This window comes from Chanos chanos, chromosome 3 (assembly GCF_902362185.1).
Source record: "Chanos chanos chromosome 3, fChaCha1.1, whole genome shotgun sequence".
Taxonomy (NCBI): Eukaryota; Metazoa; Chordata; class Actinopteri; order Gonorynchiformes; family Chanidae; genus Chanos; species Chanos chanos.
The window spans coordinates 10,058,585-10,086,117 of NC_044497.1; the positions used below are offsets into that span (position 1 = coordinate 10,058,585).

At 40.2% G+C, this 27,533-nt stretch overlaps 3 protein-coding genes across 5 annotated transcripts in view; 1 reads left to right on the forward strand and 2 right to left on the reverse strand.

Moving 5' to 3' along the window:
* Positions 1-3,660, reverse strand: part of ncoa2 (nuclear receptor coactivator 2) — a 59,285-nt gene extending 55,625 nt beyond the window's left edge. For 2 of the 3 annotated variants that reach the window (XM_030767415.1, XM_030767413.1), the window contains exon 1: positions 1,783-1,868. The gene's annotated coding sequence lies outside the window, so the exon portion shown is untranslated. Of the gene's footprint in view, positions 1-1,782; positions 1,869-3,572 lie in introns of those variants that run through there. The other variant, XM_030767414.1, reaches the window with a different exon arrangement.
* Positions 3,661-3,875: 215 nt separating this feature from the next.
* On the reverse strand, positions 3,876-10,828 carry tram1 (translocation associated membrane protein 1). The gene is made up of 11 exons (XM_030768619.1): positions 10,603-10,828; positions 9,491-9,554; positions 7,558-7,679; positions 7,276-7,392; positions 7,089-7,147; positions 6,528-6,612; positions 6,161-6,231; positions 5,953-6,057; positions 5,657-5,800; positions 5,410-5,555; positions 3,876-5,207 (listed from the first exon to the last, which is right to left on the reverse strand). Exons 1-11 carry the CDS (start codon positions 10,723-10,725, stop codon positions 5,134-5,136), a joined length of 1,110 nt encoding a protein of 369 aa, XP_030624479.1. The 5' UTR covers positions 10,726-10,828; the 3' UTR covers positions 3,876-5,133.
* Positions 10,829-16,755: 5,927 nt separating this feature from the next.
* On the forward strand, positions 16,756-19,124 carry xkr9 (XK, Kell blood group complex subunit-related family, member 9). Its single transcript, XM_030767549.1, has 3 exons — positions 16,756-17,063; positions 17,594-17,802; positions 18,502-19,124. Exons 1-3 carry the CDS (start codon positions 16,756-16,758, stop codon positions 19,122-19,124), a joined length of 1,140 nt encoding a protein of 379 aa, XP_030623409.1.
* Positions 19,125-27,533: the final 8,409 nt, after the last annotated feature.

Consider the following 27,533-nt stretch of genomic DNA (forward strand, 5'->3'; position numbering starts at 1 on the left):
CTCTACAAATAGATTAGGTCCTGTGGAATTCAAGTGATATCCTATGTGAAGTGTGTTATGTGAAAAGTGTTGATCATCCAAGCAGACAAATTGTTAGAAAGAACAGCTGAGTGGCAGCATTTCACTGGAGGTTACAACATACAGAATATCTTAAAACAAAACAAAACAAAAACAGATCTAATAAGTGAATAAATAACATAAAGCAGACTCTCAAAAAAGAGGAGTTATCTGTTGCTCAATATTTCGTACATGCAAACGAGAAAATAAACATCTACAAATGAAAACAACAGTTATGCACATCCCACTGGTGTGACAGCGTTACTAGGTCACATGATTAAACAGTTCTTTCTTGACACTATACATCCAGACCCAACAGACTTCTGTCTATTCACTAGTTAAGTTTTGCACACAGAGCTATAGCTCATTACCACACCAGATAAAAAAAGATATATGTATGTATCAGGATCACTGAAACAATGTCACTTCATATTCTCCATAATATGAATATTTAAATAGACCCAAAAGGCAATTACGAGTTGTGGTAAATATTCCATATAGGCTACAGGCCTAAGTGCAAAAAAGAGGAAAATATAATTTCCAATTATAGGTTAACATTTGGTAGAAAACATTTTTCATACAATTTACTAGTGCATCAAAAGGGTAACTATCCTTATTTTTAATAAAGCCAAATCACGGACTCTGTTATAGGACTTCTTGTATCAACCTTTCCGGTTGTACCCACACTATCCTTCACAGACTTAAACATCAACTGACATCACCAAAACGTACCAAGTTACCCCACTGGAGCCTAAAGGCTCGACTTGAAGACGTAATTGATCCTAGTTAAGATTCGAGGAACACGTTAACTGCAACACAAGGTATCAAAATCCAAGACGTCATACAGATGTCCCTATTCACACTGGCCGGTAATTCCGTCGATCAAATCGAAACCTCTTCCTGTCAAACTGTCTTCAATTAACAACAGCCTCATGACAGCTTGAAGGGTTAGGAGCAACTTGGGGGTTGAAGTGATCACGAGGTTCATGTCAATTAGTGGCATTTCCTGCAACTTGTAACTTTAATTCACGGAGAGATGGACGAAAGCGCTCTGCTACATGCGGTAGCCTAGTTCTGCTGACGATACACAAGAGAAATTTGTGAAGAGCCGAGGCACTAATTGAGCAGATAAAAAGTGCAAAATACTGTGACTATCATAGAGAAGTTATTCTGAGAGGCGGACAGCAGAACGCGAGTTCCTGTGGCTGTTTAACTTTACGGCAGTTTCCGAAATGTAACAACTCGCTCAATGTAACAGTTACACCCTCTAAAGTTAAACACCGCCTAACTACCAATCGTCTTCTCGGGTTAGAATGCTTCCATCACGCATAGTCAATGGTTGCTCACAAGCTAAGCTAACTAAGCAAATAAGAGCGCTAGCTAAACTTCAGGGATACATGCAAGCCACACGCAACAACCGAGTAAAGCATCAAAATGAATGAAAATATTTAGAAAACATTGTTGCAGTTCATAACATTCACCCGCTGCAGTAACCAGAAACTATTAAAACTGACTACAACAAGCAAGCAAACATAACTCACCAACTCACTAAAGTGGCAGGGGTAAAACAGCAAGCAAAGCTGGTTTAGCAAGCTAATGCAGGATACTGCCGCCACAGAACCGAGATTGGGTCCCTCGCATTATGTTGAACAATTGCATAACACAGAAGTCAAAAACCGTTGTGTAAAGGCTAAGGTATAATATTACTTACAATAACAGACTTACATTAAATTCCTCCTTAAATCCTGTATGTTATGTCCGGCTCTGACCTTCGGGTTGGTGAAACAGCATTAAAGCTAACTGCCGCCGCCATGTTCCTACTGCCTTATGCCTAGCGATGGCTGGCTGCTTGTTTATCTCGCCAGCAATCCACCCCCACTCAGTACGGGCACCAGTATATCTACTCATTTACCTCCGTCCACATAGCAACCTTGCACTGGGTAACCTGGAAAAATGGTGATACAGCACCGGGACATTCCGTGCATTCGTTGATTAGTGGTTTGAAAACATATCAGCAATCGCGGATATTTATATTTTGTGAACTATAAACTCTGTGATATAACAATGAATAATTAAGAACTCAGTGCAAAGTTGAAGTGATTTTTCTTAGGTTTGTACAAAAGATGTGGCGTGCGTTTCTCTATGGATGTACACTAACTGATTCAAATTATTTCAGTAGCCTGCGTGTTTATTTAAACCGAGTAGTCAACCATTTCCTTCAACCATACGAGTCAAGGCAGCGACAAATTAAATCAGTGTCACCACTGAATGAACTCATGCCTTCTTTGGAGATGAGTGCAAGCACACTGTTCTTACTAACACCTGGACAAATTCTGTTTAGACAATCTTGCCTTTACATCGTTCCTGTTAGGCAAAAGACTTATGTTCTTTTTTTTAACCATCTAACTTACCAGTTGGCGTCTTTAAAGTGTTGTAATAAAATTAAACATGTCATGAGTAGCGTTGAGTGAATGTCGTATCACTGACATAAACAGAAGTGTATCGGATAAAACCTTGAGTTAAAGACAAAACAACAAATTCAATCTGTAAGCCTTGATAAGGCTCCAAAAAACTAGCACATGCTGGCCCCATTCACAATAATGACAAACTCTGAAAAGAAGCAGCATAAGAAGTGGAGAGATAATTAGAGTTCACTTAAGGGACGTTACATTTTGACCAGTTAACCTTTTTAGTGTTGATGTCAGGAAAGCCAGAAAAAGCTGAGATTGGGTTCCACTGACACCCCGGTGTACACACATACACACACGAGATTCCTGACTTGTATAGCCATTGATCAGGAATTATGTTAGGCAGGAAATAGGAATTACGAGTTCTGTATCTATCAGTTAGTTATTGCTAGCCTATTTAAAGTAGGCTACTCAGAAGTGGTTGGCGTTCTTAAGCGGACTTTGGGCCATTACTAATAGGCTAATGTGTAGGCTAAATTAGCCTACATGACATGTGTCATGTAATATTCACCACATTTAACTATTTCCAGAGTATACATGTTCACCGTATTATACAGCTAGATGTGAAATGACCCACCAATAATACACTACGCACGAATCACAAGTGCTCCTCTCCTTAAATAGGTCACTACGCGTTCGGTAGAGTTATGTGCTTGATAAACAGTATCTCATTTTTCACAAGAAGACAGTTCTGGTTAGGCTCAGATTAGCACAGGGGCAAATTTCCCAAGATTTTGCTTAACAATCCCTACGGATAAACGTAAATAAAATTTACTGGATAAATGTACAGACAAAGCACACCGCCTTATTGGAATGTTGTACATCAAGTAGGCAAAGCTTTGACAGCCGCCTGTAGTCAGTCCAAAAACTGTTTCATAGATGTACCTCAGGTTCTCGCCCCTATGTTAATTAACAGGTTGTGGAGGTTTCACATATTTGCCCGTCACTGCATACTACAAGGAGCCTTCAGAATTTACTTCAATTGTATATTTGCAAACCAACGAAGTACTCACAAATTAGACGGTCACAAACGAAACATGGGCTTACCGTCGACGTATTCAGATGTAGCCTGGGCACTGACCAGTTGAGCAAACGATCAATATTACACTAGTGATAGGATAATTCCATGTTCATTCCCTTGGAATAGAATCTGCAAGTCGATCACGAATCACAGTGGGAATCTGTGCCGCTGATCAAAGGTCTACACTGACTGCGTGAAACTTCCTCGAAATAGAATTTTTAACTATTCCTTTAATTCTTTGAAGGAGCGCATATTCGCAGAAGGAAAAGCGTAAGGAATCACAAGGTTCGCAACCTTCGCCATCCTTAACAAGTGCACGCGACAGCCGCTGGAACAAATTGCCTCTTGTTGCTTTATTTGTTTAGAAGAGAGGAAAATATAGTGGTATTTGTCGGGCAAAACAACACGTACACACGTAAACTCTCCTAAACACACTAGCGTTCTGTATTGACGTGGTCCATAGCGCCATCATCTGACTAGCGAAATTACAAAAGGGAAATCCATCTTGACATTTGGACCGTAATTCCCACAACGAACTCATTCAATGCTGCTCTTGGACTTCTCGCGAACATGTGGCAGTCATACAATAACCAGTAAAATTGAAGTTAAGAAAGTAAACATTTTCATTTAATTCCCAAAATGTCCTGTATTGAATCTATTTCATCACCACATCTTTCTCTTATTCTAGAATGTAGAAGAAATAATTCAGCAGAAGCCCTTTAACAGGAAAATAAGCAATTGTGAGCAAGTGAATCTAACAAATTCTGAGAAAATCTGACAAATGTCAAGCTCCAAATTCAGAGAAGCTGTCAGGTAAATAATACAATGTACATTCTATCTCTATACACACCTTACAATGTTTTTACAACAAAATATATTATTTTGGACATCACAAGGAAAATTTTAACTTGTCCAAGTTTTCTAAAAATGGCTCCAGTTCAAAATTGTGTGCCTTAAAAATGACATTTGGTTTTTCATTGAAGAAAAATCTGCCTTTTTTGGTGAATGAATCAAATGACCAGCCAAGTAAAAATGACTCTTGATAATACTTGGCTTGAACACAAACACTAATAATACTTGGCTTGAACACAAACACTAAACAAAGTGCAAATCATTCTTAGAAACAATATTTTGAGACGTAAAGACATCTTCCATAGTAGACTACACGTACTGTAATACCTTACTTCATGAACACTGCAAAGAACAAGATGTGGCTCAAAAATACTATGGATTTAATTTCAAAATAATCTTATGAGAGAATACACACCGATTACCACTGGTTACTAAATTTACAAACAGCTTGGTACCCTTTTGTGTTCCAAAGACTTAAATGTATACCTGTACAGATTTGGCATTGTTAGGCACTTTTAAATATGTTCTCCTTGTTCTTTTCTATAAACTTTATTTTCAGTAATTGGCACAGCTGGGACACGATTTTGATGTTGGGGGATTGAAGATTGGCTGCAAGCAGACAAGGTAGATTGTTCTTGGACCCTCATAATTTGGTGAGACAAAGTACATAGACAAGAGCAGATGAGGCTGTGAAATGTGTTGACATGACAATAGCCCAGCACAGTGGCAAAGTGTCTATGAGGACTTTTCTTTTCTGGCTCTGGGAGAGTCTGCTCCATTGGCGCTCACAGATCCGTTCACTCCATTAGCTGCAAACAGTGTAAGAGAAAAACAGTTAGAAAAAACCAGAATTACAACCATTAGAGCTCCACCAAGATTATGTGTAACCAGATCAAAATGAAGAGAAATTCAGATGTTACCACTTCCTGGTATGACAAAAACTCACAGATCTAACCGTGCAGCTGATCACCTCCTAGAGTGAGCGGCTTATTTAAAAAGTAAAAAAGTCACCTTTCTTTGATTTGCTCTTGGTGGAAACTGATTTCTTCTTTAAGGCCTGAGTTTGTGCATGCTCTCGCCACCGCCGCAGCTGGAAGTTGATGAACTTCCACATCATGAAAGCCTGAGTAGTGCAGATTGCAGCCAGTACGGTGATTCTGTGTAAACCAAAAAAAAAAAAAAAAAACATCTGAAATTCGAAAAGCTGGTTTCAAAATGAACCAAAACGCATTGCGCAAAAGCCTTTTGCCCTACTTACCGAACAAAAAGGATATTGAAGTTTCCCTCGGCCAAATTCAGGCCTTGCCGCTCAGATCCTGCAAGGCCGAAACCAACAGTGAGGACAGAAAGGGACAGGGTCAGCAAACGGCCAAGGACGAAGAGAAAGGCCCACACGGTGAATCTGCAAGAGATTGAAACACACACACAGGTTTCAGCCTTCAGTTATGGTACATGCTTGAAGTCCATTTTAAGGACGCTGATAATGTGGAAACTTACTGCCTGTATATTAACCTGAAAAAGCATCCAATTCGGTCAAGAAAAGAAAGCACTCACCCAGTTTGTCTGGTCTCATTGCTGAAGTAGATCAGACGTGACACATGGAACAGAAGCTCGACAAAATAATGCAGCACCAGGAGGACCAGGCCCAGGCGGTTAAGACTGCAACACACAAAACAAATCAATTCCTCAGCGAGATGTTAGAAACTAAAAGTACTTATTTGAAAACAGGTCATGCTGAGGATGGACAGTGTTGATAAATTACTTCAAGATATAGGCTCCAGCAATGTGGACCAGGTACAAGCTAATGTAAACCAGCTGACGTGGGATATCCTCCTGAAAAACAAACAAAAGAACAAATAATACTGTTTACTGTTCTAACACTGAATGAAGTATCGACCTAGTTAGAATCAACAGTTAGTATAACAGTTACCTGCTTTCCTAATGCCCCAAAAATTGAAATGTTTAATGTTAGCAATATATGTCACATCCTTAAAGTAAGGAGAGAAAATGGTGCCTTGGAAGAGGAACACATGTTCAGTAACAATTACAGGAAGTGGCGGCGTCTTGTTTAATGTGTCTTTATCCATCTCAGAAACGAGTTGTTCCGGGTGTTCACTTAAAATACTCACTTTCTTGGCCTTCTGGAAATAAAGTTCAGGAAGGGCATGAAGCCAATAACCAAGCTGACAGATGTAGTAGAACTTCATCTGGAATCTGAAAAGACAAATCATATTTCACAACGGCTGCAGTATGTTCAAACAAACATCAATGTTAACTCTATTTGGCTACAGCATGTTTCATACACTAGATCAGAGGGCATTATGAGAGAGTCTGTCGACGACTAATGCTCGATAATTTGATCAAGAGGACTGCAGCAGCTTTTTAACAATCCTCTCACGACTGGCCATCCGGCAGATCGGTTTACAAATGAAAATGTGACTAATGACTCGACGTGTGGTGGATCACCGGAAAAGTCACTAGGGAGAGTTGTTGCAAAGGCAGTGGACACTCCGAAAAGGCTAGTGAAGTGTTTATTTACTTATTCAAAATCGTTTTTTTTATGTACTCTCCTTCTTCTTTCCAGATACACAAACAACAGGTTGTCTCACATCGTTTAATACCAATACAGCTGATAAATTGTAAGCTTCCTTTTTCAATCTCAGTACAAGATAGAGGACAAAGGTACTTACGGCATTAAGACATGGGGGTAGTCTTCCCACAGACTGACAGGTCTGGACAGAATGTTCTCCTTGAGGTGGAAAAAGAGTACAGGATCCATTTAATAAATATAGATGGATCATATACCACGACACACTGATTCTATGTTTCAGACCCGCACAAAACATGCAGCTATTCTTTGGACAAAAGTGTACTTACAGAGAACAGAATGCTTGCTCCCCACAGACAGGAGCAGAGGTAGAAGGCACTCAGCTGACCAGATTCATTAAACTTGCTGTGCTTGGTTTTGGAGAAGTGCATTTTTCTGTTGATTTTCTGTAGAAAGAGACATAGGTGCATGGGGAAAAAATAAATAAATAAAAGAAAGAAAGAAAGAAACAGAATCATTTTCCAGCAGCCTCAAAGCTCTCTTAAATATAACTTACTAAATGAGCCAGGTAACACAGGAGTGTAAGACTCTGGTTGTCGGAAGACACTTACATCAAGCACATACTCCTGGATAATGGCATGCATGATGATGGCTACCAGCATGTAGAAGAAGACGGTGGCCAGGTCCTTTAATCCGTTATGAAAGTAATTCACAGTTGTTTCCTCAGCGCCCTCTGACAATGAGTAACAAACAAAAACATGCCTGTGATTCACAGCTTCATTAGATGTTTAATTATCTGAGCTTATTTTGATGATGGAGCCCAAAACAATTAGCTTCAACTGATTATACAAATGGACAAGTTAAAGGGGAGAAATTCAAAACTCGTGATGTAAAAGGCTAGTCGTTCTTTTGAATTCACTGTACAGGTTATATGATTCAACAGATGAAAAACATTCCTTTTTTTTCAGTCACTATGAGCAGTGGTACTGAGAGAGGAACTATGTAGCGTGCAGAAAATAAGCATGAGCTAAAAACAGGAAGTAACCAAAAGTGAAACAGTCTTCTGAACCGCTACATCTACTGTCTAAGTTGAACACAGTCTCAAAAAACTCACTACTGTACCATAGAAGAGTCTCGGTTTGCACTGTGAGGATATGACACTATTCTTCTACAAGATATTCCATACTTTTTTTTTTTTTTTTTTGGCTGATACTCTAGAAAACAGTGTCACAGTCACCGGTCCAAAATATCAGTTTGGTTGAAGTCTGATAACTCAGATGACCAAAATGTCTGGTTAACATCACTTTCATACTCATTAAAGTATTCAGCACACAGATGTACACTGTGAGTATGGTCAGATTTCAAAAAGACCATTCCAAACAAGATAGAAATTCCTCATCATAGGAAGAGAGTCAATGAGAGTGGCTTTGTACTTCTTTTTTTTTTTTTTTTTTTTACCTGCATTTGCCTTGGCCTCTATAAGGCTGAGTGGACTTAAACCATGCCAGATAAAGTGACCACACATCAGGAAAGAGTTATCAAAACCTTGTACCGTGGGAAACAAGCACTCTGGCTCGTAGGTTTCCTTTGGCATGTGCCCACATGCAGTCATCTGCTTACTGAGAACAGGGTGACAGATGACTCATCTGACCATGTGCCTTCTCTCTCTACTATTCAGCAGACCTCCTCCTGCGATCTTTCACAAATTAGAGGTTTGTGCACTGCAAGTATGTCTCTCTGTGAGGTTCTGAAAGACAGTGTCCTTGATGAAAGTGCCCGGCCACGCTTTACACTAACATCTGCAGTAAACTGATTCAGGGTTTCTCATCTGTTTCGCTTTGTATCTCACGCCAATGTCCACACATCACACTGAAGAGGCATGTACTTTCGACCGCAGCTGATCCTAGTCGATGACGCTTTTCCTTACACGACTTACATGCTTAGCCACTACTTCTGTTGACGCATCAGCAAATTGAGAAGGCCATGCTCCACAGTAGCTGCTCAGTTCTCTTCCTCTAGCTTTGGTGCATATCTCAATAATATATACCTCATAATATATTCAATGTTATGCAGGTACTGTATATAACTAAACATGTAAGCATTCAGGAAACTGCGTAGCTCCATTTAACATGGTGCTGTTAGCTTAATCAACAATCTTATCTTGTGAAAATGCTTCCAGAAGGAAACCGTGTGGAGTCAGCATTGGTACAGTAGGTTTGGGTAACCCTCACCTTCAGGCACCCATGAGAACATTGCTATGCACACATGTATTCCTAGTATTAAATGTGCTGGCATTGTAGAAGTTATTACAGCAACAAAGACAAAGATAAAACAAAGATTAAAAAAAGACTAAAATGCAAATAAACAGGAAAATAAACAAATACATTACATACATGAAAACAAATACAAAATCAAATTCACTCAAATAATATTATTATTATCTTAACATTGATTTGTAATTATATATGTCTGACACCTAAGTAAGTTGTGACGCTATTGGACTGATGAAAATACAGAAGATCTATTCCGTGTCTTTACACTTACCATTTTCAGAGATGGTAACATTATATTGTACGGTTATGAACAAAACCGCCACCTTTGAGGTAATCTGCATCAAAAAGAAAACATCAATGCTCGTTACAGTATTAATGGAATCAACGTTGTCATCAAAGTAGTTAGGCTTACAAATGGCCTAAAAACTACATTGCTAATATAAATGAACATTCTCTTTATTTTTATAATGTGAGGAGAAATGTTGTAAAATATACGCTCAAAAACGCTTCTGGCGTCTGTGAAACTGTAGCGTGGGTCAATATTGAATATAGTGACGCCTTCCAAGAACAAAGCACAAAAACTTCAGCTCCCATGATGCACTCGAACAGGTTGCTGCTTGCGCTTTTTTTCCTTATTAAAGTGGGGATACCGTTATAAACATAAAAGTGATGTTTTGAAAGATAAGAACAATTTCAAAATGAAACAATACGAAACTGATGAAACAAATTCGTAATGCAGAGAAGGCTCTAAGAGACAAAATTTTGATATTCAAATACACGGGAATCCTCGGCGGTGACAGCGCTCTCAATCGCTCAGTGATTGCCACGTAACACTTGATATGCACGTAAAAAGTAACCATGCAACAGCGTGTTGCACAATAATGTATCAATTGATTTCGTTCACAGACATTGCATCCTGAGACATTCCAAATACAGTTTTACAACAGTCCGTTCAAATTAATATGAAGTTAAGATTTCGCCTTTGCTATAGTCTGGCAGTCATAACACGATTTATTCCAATTATTGTCAGCAACCGAGTAATGTTTCGCAGACGGAAAGTGAGGGAGGAAACTAAATCATACACTATATAAGATTTTCAAAACCGCTTCAGACTATGCGATACACCAAAACATTTAATGTAATGCTAAAAAGCATCATTTTTAATTTCACTTCCGAACTCTACATCTGTGAAAGGAAGCGGACGTGCGAGAACCCTTTTTACGATGACAGAGCCAGATGAGTGCAAATTATCCATCTACAAAGGAACTTAACAAAATGAGCAAGAGAACATGCCCTTGTAATGTGTGCTGTGCAAACAGTCATTCAAATATTCCCAAGATTTAGTCACCCTGAACGATTAAATTTATGAGGTAGGTACCTTACCTCAAACATAAGTCCAAGTAGGAACACCATAGCAATACATGAAACAATATCTGCATGATTCTGGATGACAAACTCATGGCTGAGCACCGGTGGATTTTTGTTGTTCTTCTTTCGGATTCCCATTTTAAACGCTATCCGGAGAACTTTTGAGCCTGAAACTCCGTTGTCTCAATGACGACCACGTCCTCAGTATTGTTATCTCAGGAGCACGTCAGTACGACAAACCACTTCTCCTCGCTTCTCTTCTTCGTTGAATCCCTCTGGTTTGGCGGCCGAATCACCATTTGAAGACACATCAGTATCACCTACTGGATAGGAGTGTACATAACAGATGCACACGCTGAGATATTGCGCTCTAAATCAGCAAATTCAAGACTGATAATTCTTCTGTCGAGCACCGACAGTTTAACATCTGTATTGAACTCGCAACTGCACAAATGTTTATTTCTGTCATCTAAGATTAGTACGCGCTTGTGGTTTACCCCCTCCGACTACTCTGCTTTCATCGTTTCCTCTGCTTCGTATGCACCGAGCAAATTGTTACGACCTGTTTCAGAGTATTCATTTATTTCCGTGGCCATCCAGTTTGATGTTGATGAACATCGCTCGTCAGGGAAGTGAGACGAGAAAAATAATAATCACTTGTTAAATTAATGGTAGAGTTCCCAGTTAATGTAGACGCAGTCAAAGTGAATAGTTTTATTTTTCCCTGAGTATGCATTCCCATGAGCATTACTGTATGTACCACGTATACACTACGATACTAAAATACTAAAATAACAGAAAGTCCACCAGATGGCAGCAGATAAGGACATTTTGAATGTCACTGAACCTACTGTCATTTAGCTTCCAGTTTTTCTGTATTGCTAAAACACTAAAAAAAAAAAAACATTCTCTGAACCAAATGCTGCGTGGCTTTAACTCATTTATTGAATCAGTCACTCTACTGGCAAAACCATAAACAATTTTCACCTAGTTAGATACAATGTGCAAATCTCATTTACTCTTTTTGCAAAACTCTAAACACATTCTCACTCACTAAAACACATTTTGCACTGTGACGCACTTGTGATGCGTAATGGTAACCACAGGTGGCAGAAGCTGAACACAATTACAGCACAGATGTCATAGCTTAAACACAATGACTCAAAAATTGTTCACACTTTTTGCTAATAATGTAATAAAAACCAATTAAAGCCAGTTCGACATGGTTCTCTAAAACCATTAGACTATGTGAAACACAGCACTGAGTTGTTGAAGATAATGCAAATTTTGATGGAATTAACAGTGTCAGCCTTTCCACCACTGGCTGCGTCCTCCAACACAAGTGCGCAGAGTACCCTTTACAGTTTTTCTCAATTGCTTAAACACAAAAACTGGTTCCATTAGCACAAAAACCCTTATCTCGTTCCCAAAAACATGTTCCCGATTCCCCATAACCGTAAACACTATTCACCTGTTTCAACATGTTTCAATATTCAAAACTCTTTCTGCAAAACCTGACATGAGAGTGGCCAAATAAATCATTCATTGGACTATATGCTTTTTCAGCAAACACATGTTCTCAATATAATTAACTCAAGTCATCACAACCTAGACTCAAAGAGCACACCTTTCTCCAGGTGCAAACACTAACCCTCAAAATTGTTAACACACCAATCAGAATTGCAGGGTCAATAAACAGTTTATGACTTCTGTAGAAAATCTTTGAGCTGGATGCCTGGGCTGACCCACATGAGTGCGTCTTCACTGACGAGGCAGGGTTCAACCTAACAAAAAGGCGCAAAGGGGGGGGGGCGGGGGGGGGGGGGGGTGCACCATCATTGGTCACTATGCCATCATACAAGTTTCTTGCCAGATGGGGGGCAACTTCACCGTATGTGCAGCCATCAGCAATTGTGGCGTCCTCCACCGCCATGTCAAAGTGGGTCCGTACAACATGGCACAACTCCTTAAATTTTTACATCAGCTGCACAACAACACTCTTCAGCAGGACAGGGAACCAGGGCCACCAGAGCAAGCCCAATACGGTGTCATTTAGGATGACGTGAGTTTCCATTGGGCTGCTCTGGTTTGTGCCTGGTTCAATGACCACCCCAGGTTCACCTTTCTTTTTTTGGCAGCATATTCTCCATTTCTGAATCCGATTGGGGAATTTTTCTCAGCGTGATGGTGGAGGGTGTTTGACCGCAACCCCTACGCACAGCAAAACCTCCTGGAGGCAATAGTGGATGCCTGTGGTGATGTGTCTATGGAGTCTATCCAGGGTTTTCTAAGGCACACAAGGGCATTTTTCCCACGCTGCCTGGCAAGAACAACCACAATGTGTGACGTTGATGAGATATTTTGGAATGACCTAGACCTGAGACAAGATGATGAGAACACTGATGCTGATGCTGATACTGATGCTGAGTAACCTGTATGTTTGCTGCATTTGGAAATAAAACTTTAGAAATCGGGTATTTTACTGTGCATGGACTCTTCCTTACATGTTTTGTCAGTGTGACATTTCAAAGGTCAGGATTTTGACCCAAACAGCATATACAGTAGTACTCCCTTATCCACTAATGTAAGGGGTAGTTATTAGGGTACTGTTTTGAACTTCTCTCGCCAGGGTGTTCCTGAAAGGGTTATCTGGATAGTCAGAACTGTGATTTTACAAAGTTCCAAATTATTTCTCTGAAAACCTATTCTAAACATTTTGGGAGCAGTGTTTTGGATTGATCCCTCCAGTGTATAGCAAACAGTTATGTAGTCTGTGTTTTTGACAGTGTTTGTGTGTTGTCTGAGGGCAAAGTTTGAATCGGGGCTGGAAGTTAGATGTTTGTACCGTTGGGTGTGCATTTTTAAAAGTGTGCGTGAAAATTTGAGAAAATGATGAATTGTTCCAGGAACTGTGTTTAAGCAACTGAAAAAAACTAAGTGCAACTCAGAAAGGGTCAAAGATCAATGATTTCATTATGTGCAAGTAAGTGTACACTCAAACAGATACATTCAGTGCTGATTGTTTACAGTCCAATACTATACTACATACCACTGTCAAGCTGCATTACTTTGTAATGTATGTAAATCAGGAGTGCATACACTCAACAGTATAGGTCTGTCTTTCTGTCACACTTACAGAACTATATCTATTTTCACATAGAGAGTGTTTGAATTGGATTCCACGGAAAGACCAAATGAATACATTTTTGTAGATGAAGTTGGGTTCAATCTGACGAAGAGGAGAAGGAGAGGCCAGAACTTAATTGGCCAACAGGCCATTATTGAAGTCCCTGCCCAGTGTGGTGGCAATGCGACAATTTGTGCAGCCATAAGTAGTTGTGGGGTTCTCCACCGTGATGCCACCTTGGGGCCTTATAATACCCAACATCTTCGGGATGTCTTGTTTTGGCGTGAGCAACAAGATCATGAGCAGGCAGAGCATCCTGTCTATGTCTCAGTGGTTCAACATCGACCAGCGATTCACAAATGTTTGCATTCGACCATACTCCCCTGTCCTCAACCCAGCAGAAGAGTTTTCTCTGCCTGGTGGCGGAAGGTATATGAGAAAATTGCATGGGAAATCTCCTACTGGGAGACTCCTACTGAACTTGGCAAGACACCACGTAGGTGTGGCGTCTTGCCAAGGCAGGATCCGGCACACCAGAGGGCTTTTCCCCTGTTGCCTGGCTAAGGAGAACGTTGCCGGTGATGCAGATGAAATCCTCTGGCCTGACCCAGCACAAAGACGTGATGCTGAGGCCGCGTGAATCACCCGTTGATTTGGATTTTGCAAATACATTTACAGTGCACTGTAATGTGCTTTTCATTTACATTTTGTCTCTGTCCTTTGGCCTTTTGCAGTACTGTATTTTTGCTGTATGCAAGTGCTGAATCTACAGACACTCAGTACTGTATTGCTTGCAGTACTTACAGTATGCAATATCTAAACTGTGTTAATGAGCTGTGAATATTTTTTTTGAAAAACATAAAATGCATTTACTGTGTTATAAACAATAAACATTTTTTTTTTCTGGCGCTACATGCCCTGAACACTGTGTTTTTCATTTTCTGATGTAGTGCGTAATGAATGCTTAGTAGTGTTTTTATTTTGAATGGCTTTGTGTATGATCTGGAAACACTGTTTGATTTTGAGCACGGATAAAATTGTTTTGAGGCGATTGTTTTGATTTTGCAAGAAAAGTCAGAGGTTTTGTGAATGTAGTGTGAAAACTGGGTTTTGTGTTTATGGTTTTTGAGATAAGGGTGGACAATTTCAAGAAATGTGTCTTAGCAATTGTGAAAATGTAATTCAAGAAGAGTGCCTACCTGCCATATGGTGATATGTTCCATGAAACCAAGAGGCATGAAACTGTGGTTTGATGGTTCTACAGAGCCGTGGAATGTAAACTGAATATAACAATGATGGCAGGCATACTTTCGGCAGAACAAGCTAAACAGCATGCCAAACAAAGTGCTATCCCATGGCTGACGTAGTCTGGCCAAACCCATACAAAAACACAGGATGTACCTACATGTGCTGGGAATCTAAACAATGTACTGAATGCATAAAACATTTTGCAGAACTTGCCAAAAGACTGACAGTAGTCTATAATAGCTTAATAGATTAGATTCAGCTTTATTGTCATTGTGCAGAGTACAGGTACAAAGCCAGTGAAATGCAGTTAGCATCTAACCAGAAGTGCAAAAGATGCCTGTGCATGAATGAGCAGTGGAAATATAAAAGTACAAAGACAATGCAGTAATGAGTGCATTGAAGCTTAGCGCTGTGGTATGGAGTTCAGCACGGTCACAGCCAAAGGGAAGTAACTCTTCCTGAGCATGTCGGCGTGGGAGCGGAGACCTCTTGTGACGCCTGCCAGATGGGAGGAGGGTAAAAGTCCATGATTAGGGTGTGATACATCCTTGATAATGCTTTTCGACCTACCCAGGCAGCGTAAATATTAAATGCAGCCTTTATGATACATGCAGCATTTATGGTCTCACAAAGTTCACAGCAGTTCTCATGAGCAGTTCTCATGATTAACCAACACCAAACATCCTGATAATGTGTCTGGCTGTGTTCTGTCACGGCGTGGTCAGTCTTAATAGGAGAGGTGTGGCTTTGTCAGCTGATTTCAGAGAAAAGATTTGCGCAGCTGAGGTAAGGATCTGAATGAGTGTGTCAAAAAGTGTCAGAGAAGTTAAAGCCTCAGGTAAGAACAGCTCTGCTCGAATTAGGGACAGTCTCTCACTTTGCCTTTGTGTTTATTGTCCGTTTTGATCAATTGAATGTGAACATAGAAACACAGACTAAGCACTAGTTGTTGATTAATTTAATTTTTTTTTTTGTGGTTTAAGCACAATGAATATGTTTACTGTTTGGATGACTTATAAAATGCTGACCTAACTTGTATGGTTCATGTGATTCCTCAGTCGTACAGTATGCCATGACACATGTGTTTGAATAGAGAAACAGTTTGACATACTTAATATAACACCTCCATCAGTGGAGTTGAGCTGTTTTATCTGTAGATGTGAGCTGAGGAGTAGCATGTCTGCATTCATCAGACTGAAATGTGGAGACAAAACAAACACATTTAGTTAAAGAAATGATATTTGTTCAGATAGAAAGTGTTTTTAAAATAGAGTCTTTGGTAACACAACGTAATACTTTTAATTCAGCAATTTTTCAAGTCTTCAGTTATGTAATTTGCCACAGTGTTGTTATGCGGTTGCGTATTCACAAAGGAAATGACCATTGAACCATGACACAGTAGCCTAACAAACTTGAGGCACATTGAAAAGTATAGTCAGCAAAAATCTAGAAAACGTTAGAGAAAATCTAGTTAGAGAGAAATGTATGCACGTTTCTATACTGATATGCAATACTAAACAAATAAATAAAGAGCTAAAAATGTACCTTTAGCATTTATTCAGAATTTGTAATCATGACTGCTGAATCTATCTTTATTCCTTTTCATTCCCCGGTGATATGCAGGTCTTGGTCTCCACATTTGGTATTTGTGACCTGGCAGAGAAGCACTGAAATGGATTATGAAGATGGAACACAATATTATAACACAATACAGTGTATAATCCACAGAAATATATATTACTGCTAATCTCTTACACCTGCAATAACTACAAAAAAAAAAAAAAAATACCAGAATGCCAGCAGATTCTGCCTGTCGATTCACAAAGTTCCGCTGGGTCTGCACTTTAATTGGCATTGGCTTTTACATATTTGACATTGGGACAGATCTTTTCCTGTTCGTAACGTATCTAACCGATGGACATTTCTTGTGGAGTGGACTCACAGTGTTATTTGTAGTTGTTGGATCTTTGTGCTGCCAGATATTCAGCTATGCTTGGTTTAAGGACGATGAGGACATGGACACTTCTAGGACAGAGCATAACAAACTGAGCAAGATCCACCTGGTTGGACTCCATCTGATTCAGATGGGTGTCTTTACAAGGTAATCTTCTTCTTCACACTCCCTTAAATTAGGGGGAAGCTTGTATTGGAAAAGTACTTCAAGAGATTTAACCTAAAAATGTCGTTAAACGCTTTGCATTACAAATGATCCTCATTTGGAAACAAACAAACAAACAAACAAACAAAACACTCAAATTGAAAAGGTACTCATTCACATAGGAACAAGACTCTTACAGTACTGGAACGTGTTTATTCACTGAGTGGGTTACACATGGTGTTTTACCTGAGAGAGAATGCTGCTGTGAAAAAAACAATGGCACGTGAAGAATTTTTAAAGTGTAAAATGTCACACCTGATACGAGGAAATCATAAATGAAGGAAATATACACACAAATTACCCATGTCCACATTTGAAAGACAAGCCTGTTTTGCAGCATTAAAATGTTTTTGTTTTTTTTGTTTTTTTTAACAAGAACACTGTACTTCATACAGATAACAGACTGTTATCTATGGGGCACTCACGGCGCAGCATGTACTAGTGATAATCTGTGTCCTCTGTCTGACCGATAGGTATTACCAGCTGTTGGTGAGAAGTGCTAAATCGATTCGGTCAAAGTTTCCAGAACGAATCAGTGAGAACCAAGAGCATTATGTCCTGTTTGCTATGGCTGCTGATCTGAGCATGCTCCGTCTGTTTGAGACCTTCCTGGAGAGCGTTCCACAGCTGATCTTACAGCTTTACATCATCTTGGGCCGTGGTCACGGCTCCTTTATACAGTGTAAGTTTGAAATGCAATGTTGAATTAGACTTCATTAGACCACTGCACAACTTTATAGTGCAGCATAGTATAACAGAACTTGCAACTGTAGAAAAACAAAGTATTGCTCAAATATGAAAGACTGGATGTTTATGAGTAATGACGCCACAACATAAAAACATAACTTCATTATGTATTCTTACATATTATTTTTACTATGAACATTACAGTAACCAAATTCACATATACTTTTTTAAAGTATGTATGGAGTTCTGTTAATGTTGTGGAACCATTTCAGTTTTGAAGATTAGCATATGGTTAATAGAAAACAAAATGGTACAAAATACCATTTTGTACCTACTTTCGGCAGCACTGTTGTGCCATCCCAGGACCTTTCTGTGTGAAGTTTGCATGTTTTCCCTGTGTTTGCGTGGGTTTCCTCCGGGTGCGCCGGTTTCCTCCCACCATCAAAGACATCTATGTTAGGGTTAATACTCCTGCCAGTGCCCTTGACCAAGGCACTGGCAAAAGAACTGGAGTTGGTCCCCGGGCGCAGCGTGCGGCTGCCCACTTGCTCCTAGTGTGCATACAGGATAGGTTAAATGCAGAGGACAAATTTCCCCACTGGGATCAAAAAAGTACCTGTTCTTCTTCTTCTTATAAATACTACTGATAGATATCGAGTACTATGTGATTTATTCATTTCTGTGTATATTTCAGATATCAGCATGGCACTGTCCTTCCTCAACATAGCCTGGTCTACAGTAGACTATCGTCGCTGTTTTCGGAGAACTCTGCCGCATCTTAAGGAGATGCCCTCGGGTTTTCCAACAGTTGTATACCTGCTCTACAAAATCTTCACCATAACCATGCGTATTATCAGTATCACTCTCTTCATTGTGGTAAATTCTCTCAGTCTTTTGGGACTGGCCTTTATTTGGCTGCTGGGAACGATTTGGGCTTGTGTAGTTGACACAAATTTCTGCGAGTCGACGAAGCTCGAAATACTTTATCGTGGAGTCGTCGGGGTCATTCTTACTTTTACGTTTTTCAATGTCAAAGGACAGAATACCAAACTGCCGATGACTGTTTATTACGTTCTTTACATTTTACAAAATGTCTCTGCTCCTGTAGTGCTTTTTGCCTTTAATTCAGAAACTGAATATTTCTCTGCTGTAACTATAACCATAGTATTACTTAATATTCTTGGCCTGGTATTCCTTGGCTTTTATTACAGTCTTTTGCATCCTCGTGACTCGGGACGCATTGCAGATGAATTAGATGCTTTAGACAAATCAGAGACAAAGATCGAAACACGATATTACCGCTTTCTACAAATGTAGATTTTGTTGTCAAAACATTAACATTAGCCTAACTAATTTATTTATTGTGTATTTATTAATTATGAGCAATGTAATTTATGCTTAAAAACCTATAGGAAGTAGTGTTACTAAATTATTTCCTTGTAACTAACTACCACTTTTGACTTTTGTCTTATAACGCCATATTTGCTCGAGACCTGCCAGCATTACCTCACAACCTGTTAGTGTGGTTTGATGTGGTTGTTCTTACACATGCTGTTTGATAGTCAGAAGGTGCAGGATCTGACCACACGGTGGCAGTGTTGCCAAGGTATTTGTGTGCCCCTTTTGCCCATTTCAAGTTAATGAGACCCTTCATCTCTGTGAGCACACAGTGACTTTAAAGCACTTTCATACTTGTCTAGCGGTTCCTTGAGCTTAGTTGTAAAACAAATTTGACCAATTGTACATATTTTTGTATTTCATGTATTGTAAGTATTGAATTTATTGTGAGTATTAAAAGTTTTGATCTCTGGTCTTATGAGTATGTGGCTTCATTTGTTTTATTTTTTCTATGATCTTACTTTCCCGGTGTTCACCTGCCATGAATAAACAGGATTAATACTTACAGCAAGAATGGATTCTCATGGCTAACGCACGTTGAGATATGCACATGACTGATGTTGAAAAAGATGGTATTGACTAATTTAAAAGGACGACACTAACAACATAGCATGGCATGACATTATATTTCATCCACAGCAGATGTATACTGATGGTTCATAGTAACAGTACTCCGTCGACTATCAGCGATCTATGTGCATTGCACAAAATTAGAGGGACCTTTTGACCCTGTGGATCTGGGAGAATATGTCTAACTTACAAAAAAAAAAAAAAAAAGAGGACATCTGACCTTTGATCCTTACAATCTCTTGTTCAGGGAGAGCACTTTTTGAGCAGGCCGAGAAAACATGAAACACAGAAGGTCGTTTCGAGAGTTAATTTAAACATAACAAACCAATCTAATTTTGTTTTGACTACCATCAAAATATTGTGCGAGCCAGCTGAGAGAGCTCAAAACAACGTTTCCTCTGGGCTCTGACCTACCAGGAGAACATCTGCACCGATGGCTGAGCTCACCTGCAAGGCATGCCGACAGACCGCAGATTCCTCAAACAGTAGTTGCCTTTCAAATAAACACCAGCATTTTTCATCAGGCTATCGGGGCCTTCTCCTTCATTGCTTATGGAAAAGAGCAGTTAAATGTTCATCTAACGGTTGTCTCCACTCACGGTCACTCAATAAAACAACAAGCCCTAATGAAGACGTGGTAAACCAACAGGACAAAAAAAAAACAAAACAAAACAAAACAAAACTGTTGCATCAGGGGGATTGCGGTTTCTGCTCGAACTGCAGTAGAATTAGGTTTCTGCGGTCATCATATCTGTGCGTATTTTTAACGTGACAATCTCATCTCCTGTTTATCGACAGTTCCTCGCTCAGGCTCGGAGACAGTTTTTCTGTATTTTCTGCAATTAAGGGATCGGCAGCACTTGCCTCTCTGCAGTGAGGTCAGTTTCGTTGTGTTTGGCTCCGAGACTCATGGCATCTCTCAGAAAGGAAGGCCAGCGCCCGTTTCGAGCCAAAGCGGCGTGGTCTCGGAGCCTCAAACACCAACGTGGGAGGATGCGTGCTGTAGATCTTCATTAGTTAGCCAAAGTAAAAGATTTCATTTTCCAGATGATGGATGCTCCAGCTCCCACATCTATTTCCATGATTTCAGTCGGCTAATGCAGTACAAAAAGCCAGGATCACGTTTTATAGGCGAGGGGGGAAGATATGCGGTACGAGCGTCAGGGCCTCTCTCTGCTCTTTCTCATGGACGTCTTTCTGATATGCCCCACATGGCTTTGGTCAAACTCATGGAGGTATCTGGGCCAGCTTTGAGTCACTTCACATATCCTTGGAGCTACTTCGCGTAAAGCACAGCCGATGGTCTTACCTTGACGGGGAAAGAAGCAAGGCACAGACTTTTTTTTTTGTCCTGTTTCTTTTCTTTTTCTTTCTTTCTTTTCTTTCCTTTTTTCTTTTTTTACAATAGCGGCTCTATTTTCTACATGAGACGTTGAACTTTTAAATCTGTTAATGTGGTCTTGTGCAATTATACACTTCTAAAAACCTTTAAGTCATTCGTGTTGTGGTATGAGCTTGATTTTGCTGATAAAAGAAAGACTTAATGCCCTGTGATCCTGACCGCGTACATGTTTATAAAAGCAGAACATTAAAATTTATTAAGAACTGAACGACAGTTTGTGTTGGTTTCCGAAGTTGTTTTAAAATGGTTTCAAAACAGTGCGTCCATTAACACACCATTTGATAAGCTCAGTTTTTTTTTTTTTCCTGATGGAGAGATGAAACAGGAATGAATCAAAGTGATGAAACGGGAATCCTCTGCCAGTTTGACCATTACAGTCTTATCGTTTCGCTTTTCATTTCTATTTCCTGTAAAAAAAGTTGGTCAGATATGGGGCATAACAGCCTGAGCTTACCGCAATTTGTACAGACACAATAAACCGGAGAGCCAGCCGTTTGTGTGGCTGTTTTTCATTACCGCTTCAAAGTCCATATAAACCATGATTAATGAAGGCTAGAGATTCAGCATGTCTTTAATTATTATGACTTGACTGCGGCGGTGCGAGCACAGATACGTTAGCGGCACTAGCAATCTGTAAATGTCTACTGGGGCAAGCTTTGACACAGGCCTTTGCCTCATAGCCAGAGAATTTGCCGGATTGGAAGGGGTTCGAGCATTTGGTGTGGTACTCAGGAGCACCGAAGGTTCTTTAATCACAGAACTTAAGGCTGACAAATTAGCTAAGGCAATGATAGATTAGAGAATGAGGAAAGTTTAATTAAATCCAATCCGTTTGTTTCTGATCATAGAGTGGCACTATGTTTCCTGGAGGGTTCTCTAAACAAAGTCCACATGCAATAACTGGAAGTATAATTGCACATTGTTTTTTTTTTAAATACACATTTTTACTCAGCGCTCCACCATGGTCTACCAACAGTGGCAGCTGTGATTCTTTATTCAAGTTATTATAAAATACTGCTGCAGCTGGCATGCTTACAGTGAAGCCAATCGAGGCGAAAGGCAATCTGTTCTGTTACAGAAATACAGTGAGGTCACCCATCACAAGAGACCTGACACTGCCTATTTATACCCGACAACGAGGTGCAGAGGTAGATTCGGTTCTCAGAGAGAGGGCCCATCATCGGAGCACTGAGGACTGTGGTGGGCAGCATCCAAAAATTCCACCGTAGAACCACCTGGTTCTCATTGAACAAGGTTTACGCGCACACACACACACAGATACATACAGACACATACGCACACATGCGCGCACAGACACACACACACACACACACACACACACGCACACACACACGCACACACACACACATACTCATGTGCACGTATGCACATACACCAAACACTTATTCCGTACAGGTATACCTTAGTATGTGGTTTTTTTTTTTGTAATACTTTGATGTATTTCCTTTTCTTGTTGCGTTGCATGTTTGCAGCTATAAATCTGTGCAATGCCGTATGTTGGACATGCTGATAATGGCAGAATTTTTTCTTCAGAAGAAATGAAAACAAATATATGCCCCTGGCTCTATACAAATAAAAGGTCTGTGTTTTAGGATGTTTATTTTTCCTTGTTAATTGACAGTGTTTCATTTCCATAACGATAAAACCAAAAGTCACACATTCATTAATGGTATCGTGACTTCAGCTTTGGTCCAATGGCCAACCCAAACCTTGAACGTGTTATTTCAGGTTAATTCTGTTTGTAGATCATTGCTCTTTGAGAATCAGATGAAACTTATACATCATACCTAACTTTTTGTCTTATTATTATTATTCATCATATGCTTAAAAAAGAAAATGACGGGGGGGGGGGGGGGGGGAGGAGGAAAAAAATAGCATGAACAAAGAGAAAGAGAGAAAAAAAAAGAGGAAATATTATTATGGCGAGATGTGAGCCCTGTTTTGTTATGTATCATCATATTTCCATCCAGGAGAGGTGCAAAAGTGCAGCAGTATTATAAAGTAACAAATGTGTGTAGGGTTAGGAGATGGCATGATGCATGCCAAAAAAACGCATGTGGAGAGGAAAAACAGTTTAAAGTAACTGCTTGAAGTGCACACATCATGAATATTCTTCAAAATCCATCTCTCATCGTGGCCCGTGTTGCTAAATTAAAACTTATTACGTCTTTCTCAGAACCGTGAACATGAGTGTTGTCTTTAAATATCTTAAAAAGTTCCTGTTGATCCTGATTCGGTTGCAAATGGGCATCCATATATATTATCACAGTACCAGTTCACTCAGTTACAAGGATACTCGGCCCTTTAAATTTGATGTTAAGCAACATAAAGTTTTACTATATTTTTAAAGTTCTCTGAAGCCTTGTAGTTCTCACAGGGAACATTATAGTGCAAAATGTACTGTGGATGAAGACAGAGCCAAAAAGAAAGATCTTTTGCAACATCAGATTTTTCTAACACTAATTTATCTTTTTTTTTTTTTTTTTTTTTTTGCTGTCTGTTTCTACAGAATATAGCACAACCTCAAAATCTGCATGAATGATGTAAGAAAATGACGAAAGAGGAAAAAGCTGTTCGAGGAAAGCCAATTTGTATAAGCCCGAATGAGGATGGTGGTTTAGTGTTTCGGAGCCATTGACAATGCAGGTATGCCAGCCTGGGCGGTACATGAAGTCGTCTTGCGTCTCCTGGCAATCCCCCAGTCCACTTTTACAGATAGGAAACAGAAGCCATGTTTTACTTGGGCATGCTCCTACAGCGCCGAGAATGATGGATGATGGGACACACTTGTTTATTTATGCAGCTTCTGAGTCGCAGGAATATGGCTGAATTTTTTATGCATGCAGCTCCTGCCATGAATGTCCACGCAATCAGCAACAAAACAGGATTACGAATTATGAATGAGGAATGGATTTTAGAAGGAACGAGATGGAGAGAGAGAGAGAGAGAGAGGGAGAACACAAGAATCCTGCAGTCCATAACCCCCCCCCCCACCCCCCACACTACAAGAAAGCTAGTCTTGATTAACCTGGCTATAAAGTCCTACATGTTTGTACTCTTACATCATAGCTCTGTTTCCCAAGTGCTCCAGCCACGGAAGCCATCAATCGTTGCTTTTTGTTTTGAATTTACACTGTAGCACAGAGATTAATCTCAGGAGTACAGAAGTGATGAATGCTAACTATCATAGTCTGGCCATTTACATTGTACAATGATGTTGAACCTAAAAGGCTGAGTAAACACATTTCTCTTTATGCAAAGACAGTCCAAAACATCTCATGGCTGATGGATGATATGTGACTCAGGGTAGTAACAGTCCATTTTCTCCAAAAAAAAATAAAAAATAGGGCGCAAACTCAGATCCAGGTTTTTCCAATGCACTATTTGGTGTTTAAAAGAGATACTATTAGATGGGATGGTCACCAGAAACCATGTTTTAAAACTTTGTGAAGTATTTGGACGGTAAGTCTGACGGTCAGCCGATGGGAATGGAAACATCTGAAATGAGGAGTTAATTGAACAGTCTGCGTAGTTATCGGACTACACATCTGTAAGCTCTTTCTTGAAACATTCTGCTGTTGGGGTGGTCTCCATTAAAATGAAAGCAATGGGGATTTGATAAAACAAACCATTAATGAAATGTTCCCACAGAACATGGAGAATATTAGGCAAGCATCTATCTTTCATCATTTATTCAGATATTTGTGGAGATTTGTACAGATGAGCTGAAATGTTCATGACCCTAAAGAGAGAACTGAGAGGAAATGGCTTTGAGATAAACGATGACGTTTGACAAACCACAACAGTAATGCTTGACAACATTTGGGAAATGAGACAGAGCACATGCACATACAAACCGGTTTCAAATGTTATGTTTTACCTCCCATTTTCCTCAAGTGCAGCTTGTAGGCTGGCCTTTCACAACGCTGTCATAATACCTTCTCCCTCTTCAGTGGGTCCATCAGTAAAAAATTCTGAATTATCAGAAAGTTGCTGTGCAAAGTTACAATGTAAGACTGACGTTTGATGTTGGTCTAGTGAAATTTGTTATACATTAAGCCAGTGCTAATCTGATTATGGGCTGTGATCCATTAAATCTACTGTAAAAATGTACCATGCACTAGTTTTGAACTTGATACTAGAGCGAAATATGAGATGTACTGTGAAAGATTAAAGGCTCTTTGATGTAATATTTAACCCATCTGCACTGAAGGGTAGAGGTGCATAAAATGCAGTTTCAGCTGAGGAGTAGGGTCAGTGTAAGAAATGGTGTGTGCGATTTTCTCCCCTCTCGTGCCGCTCAGAGCACGAAACGGACAAACGTCTGCGAGTATTACGTCGCTGTGCTTCTTTTATCGGACCAATAAAAACAAAGCCTCCGTGTCACTCCAGGGAGCCCTTATCCCTTGACAAAGCTTCATTTCTCACAGGACCATGAAGAAGTAACTGTCAGTTCCTTCTTCCCTGCGTCAGGTAACAGGCGCATGCCAATTTTAGCTTTCATTCATTTTTAATTTTTTTTCGTCGTTATGGAGACAGGAATCGTGAGCTTAATTTCGACCTTCTACCATGACCGACAACAAAACTCGTTAGCCCGTTGGAGAATAGCTCCACTCACGAGCCGAAACTATTAAACAAACCAAAACAATTGTTTTCATGGCTGCTTTGACAGACTTTATGTTTAATTGCAGTTTGTAATTTGAGGCTTTTGACGGTTTGCCTTAATAACAGTGAATGCTTTAGTACAAAAGTTTGTAGATGTGGGACTTATCAGCCTGTCAAAAACTAGACTTTCTGCCATTGTTGAGTTTCCATTGCAGGTTTACATTCTTGCTTAGGGTTGACGCTGTCAGTGCAGAGTCTCACTGGGATTTCTGCAAGGCATTGCCACTCAGGAATGTAATGCAACAAAGATGCTGTTCCCCAGTAATCCCTCCCCCAAAAGGCTGCTACAATAACACAGGGGTTCAGAATTAGGATTGACTTAAAACCATTACCAGAGTTGAGGGGAAGAGTGGTGGCATTGATCCATGGTGAGATAAAACAAAAGACTGACATCACAAAACCTGAAAAAAAAAAAAAAAAAACCCAAACTAGTCTGGGCAATTGTAATAATAATGTGCTTTCTTTCTGCACCAGACAGTCAGATTTTGACCGCTAAACATCTGCTGCCAAGGAAAATAGCAGTCAGGAGAATGTCAGTCGGAGGACCACAATTAAATGGGTTTGTTCATGTGTTGCACTCGCCAAAACGATCCAGGCTGTAATTTCAGCGAAAAAGACATGTTTCATTTGCAGCATTGAACAGAGTCACACAAACACGGAGAAACTTTACAGACAATTTGTGGAACCCTGGAACGGGCGTCCGTCCCAAATCCGAGATGGTGCTCTGTTCTTTACGTATGAACCTCAGTGGAGGGACCACTCTGACGAATTCTGACTGAAGACGAGGGAGAGAGATGGGAGGAGGGCGTTTGTGTTTTTTTTTTGTGTGTAAGTTGAAGTTGATGATGTGGGAGTCGGCAATAGACAGCAGATGGTGAAGCTGTCCTGACACATCAACACTCGTTGCAAGCCAAGCGATTCCAGAGGTCCATCAGTGTGTGTTCTCCAAAAGCTGTTCTTTTGAAAGGCAGATGCAGCCTCACCACTCACAGCACCTATATTCACTAACATACCCCCCCCCCCAACCCACACACACACACGCACGCGCACGCACATGCACACGCACACACTGTACACACACATGTGCACACACACGCGCACACACACGCGCACACACACACACACACTTCACACGCATGCACGCACATACACCTTCTTGGATGATGGAGTGAGAGCCAAACCCCCCCATCGGACCAATATGACACACACCTCTCAACCTTTTCACTGACTCTTGACAGTAGACGTTGGAGATATCCTACAGAAGAGGGAAAGCCTGTTATTCAAAACACTCTTGGGACTCTGACAGCTTTCTTGAAGGCCCCTATATGAACAAATTAGCCCACGATATGGCATTCACACTGAAGCTCGCCCATGACTTATGGTGATTATTTATCATTTATGGACCCTCTACAGCCATGCATCATTAATCCCACCCCTGGGTCTATTCTTGGCCTGATTGAGGCCATGCTCCTCGATATTAGAGACATGGACTCCAGGGCTCAGATAGTAACTGGACCCTTTTCAGCCAGAGGGGTCATTACTGAAGCTCCCATAGCACCTGTATAGTGCCCAGCACCCCTCTGGGTCCTTTAGTTATTTATGTGGTCGTGAGGAACATTACTTCAGCTCAGTGAGTGAGATGGGGGTTTGCATTGACACACTTTTGAGTA

What these genes read in the sequence shown, in the direction of transcription:
- tram1 (XM_030768619.1), bottom strand. Translation starts at nt 10,725, where the DNA reads ATGGGAATCCGAAAGAAGAACAACAAAAATCCACCGGTGCTCAGCCAT. An exon ending in TACTTGGACTTATGTTTGAG is followed by an intron (nt 9,555 to 10,602) that starts GTAAGGTACCTA and finishes TTTTTGATGCAG; the next exon opens with ATTACCTCAAAGGTGGCGGT. An exon ending in ATTTCCAGAAGGCCAAGAAA is followed by an intron (nt 6,232 to 6,527) that starts GTGAGTATTTTA and finishes TTTGTTTTTCAG; the next exon opens with GAGGATATCCCACGTCAGCT.
- xkr9 (XM_030767549.1), top strand. Translation starts at nt 16,756, where the DNA reads ATGCCAGCAGATTCTGCCTGTCGATTCACAAAGTTCCGCTGGGTCTGC. An exon ending in CAGATGGGTGTCTTTACAAG is followed by an intron (nt 17,064 to 17,593) that starts GTAATCTTCTTC and finishes TCTGACCGATAG; the next exon opens with GTATTACCAGCTGTTGGTGA. An exon ending in TCACGGCTCCTTTATACAGT is followed by an intron (nt 17,803 to 18,501) that starts GTAAGTTTGAAA and finishes TGTATATTTCAG; the next exon opens with ATATCAGCATGGCACTGTCC.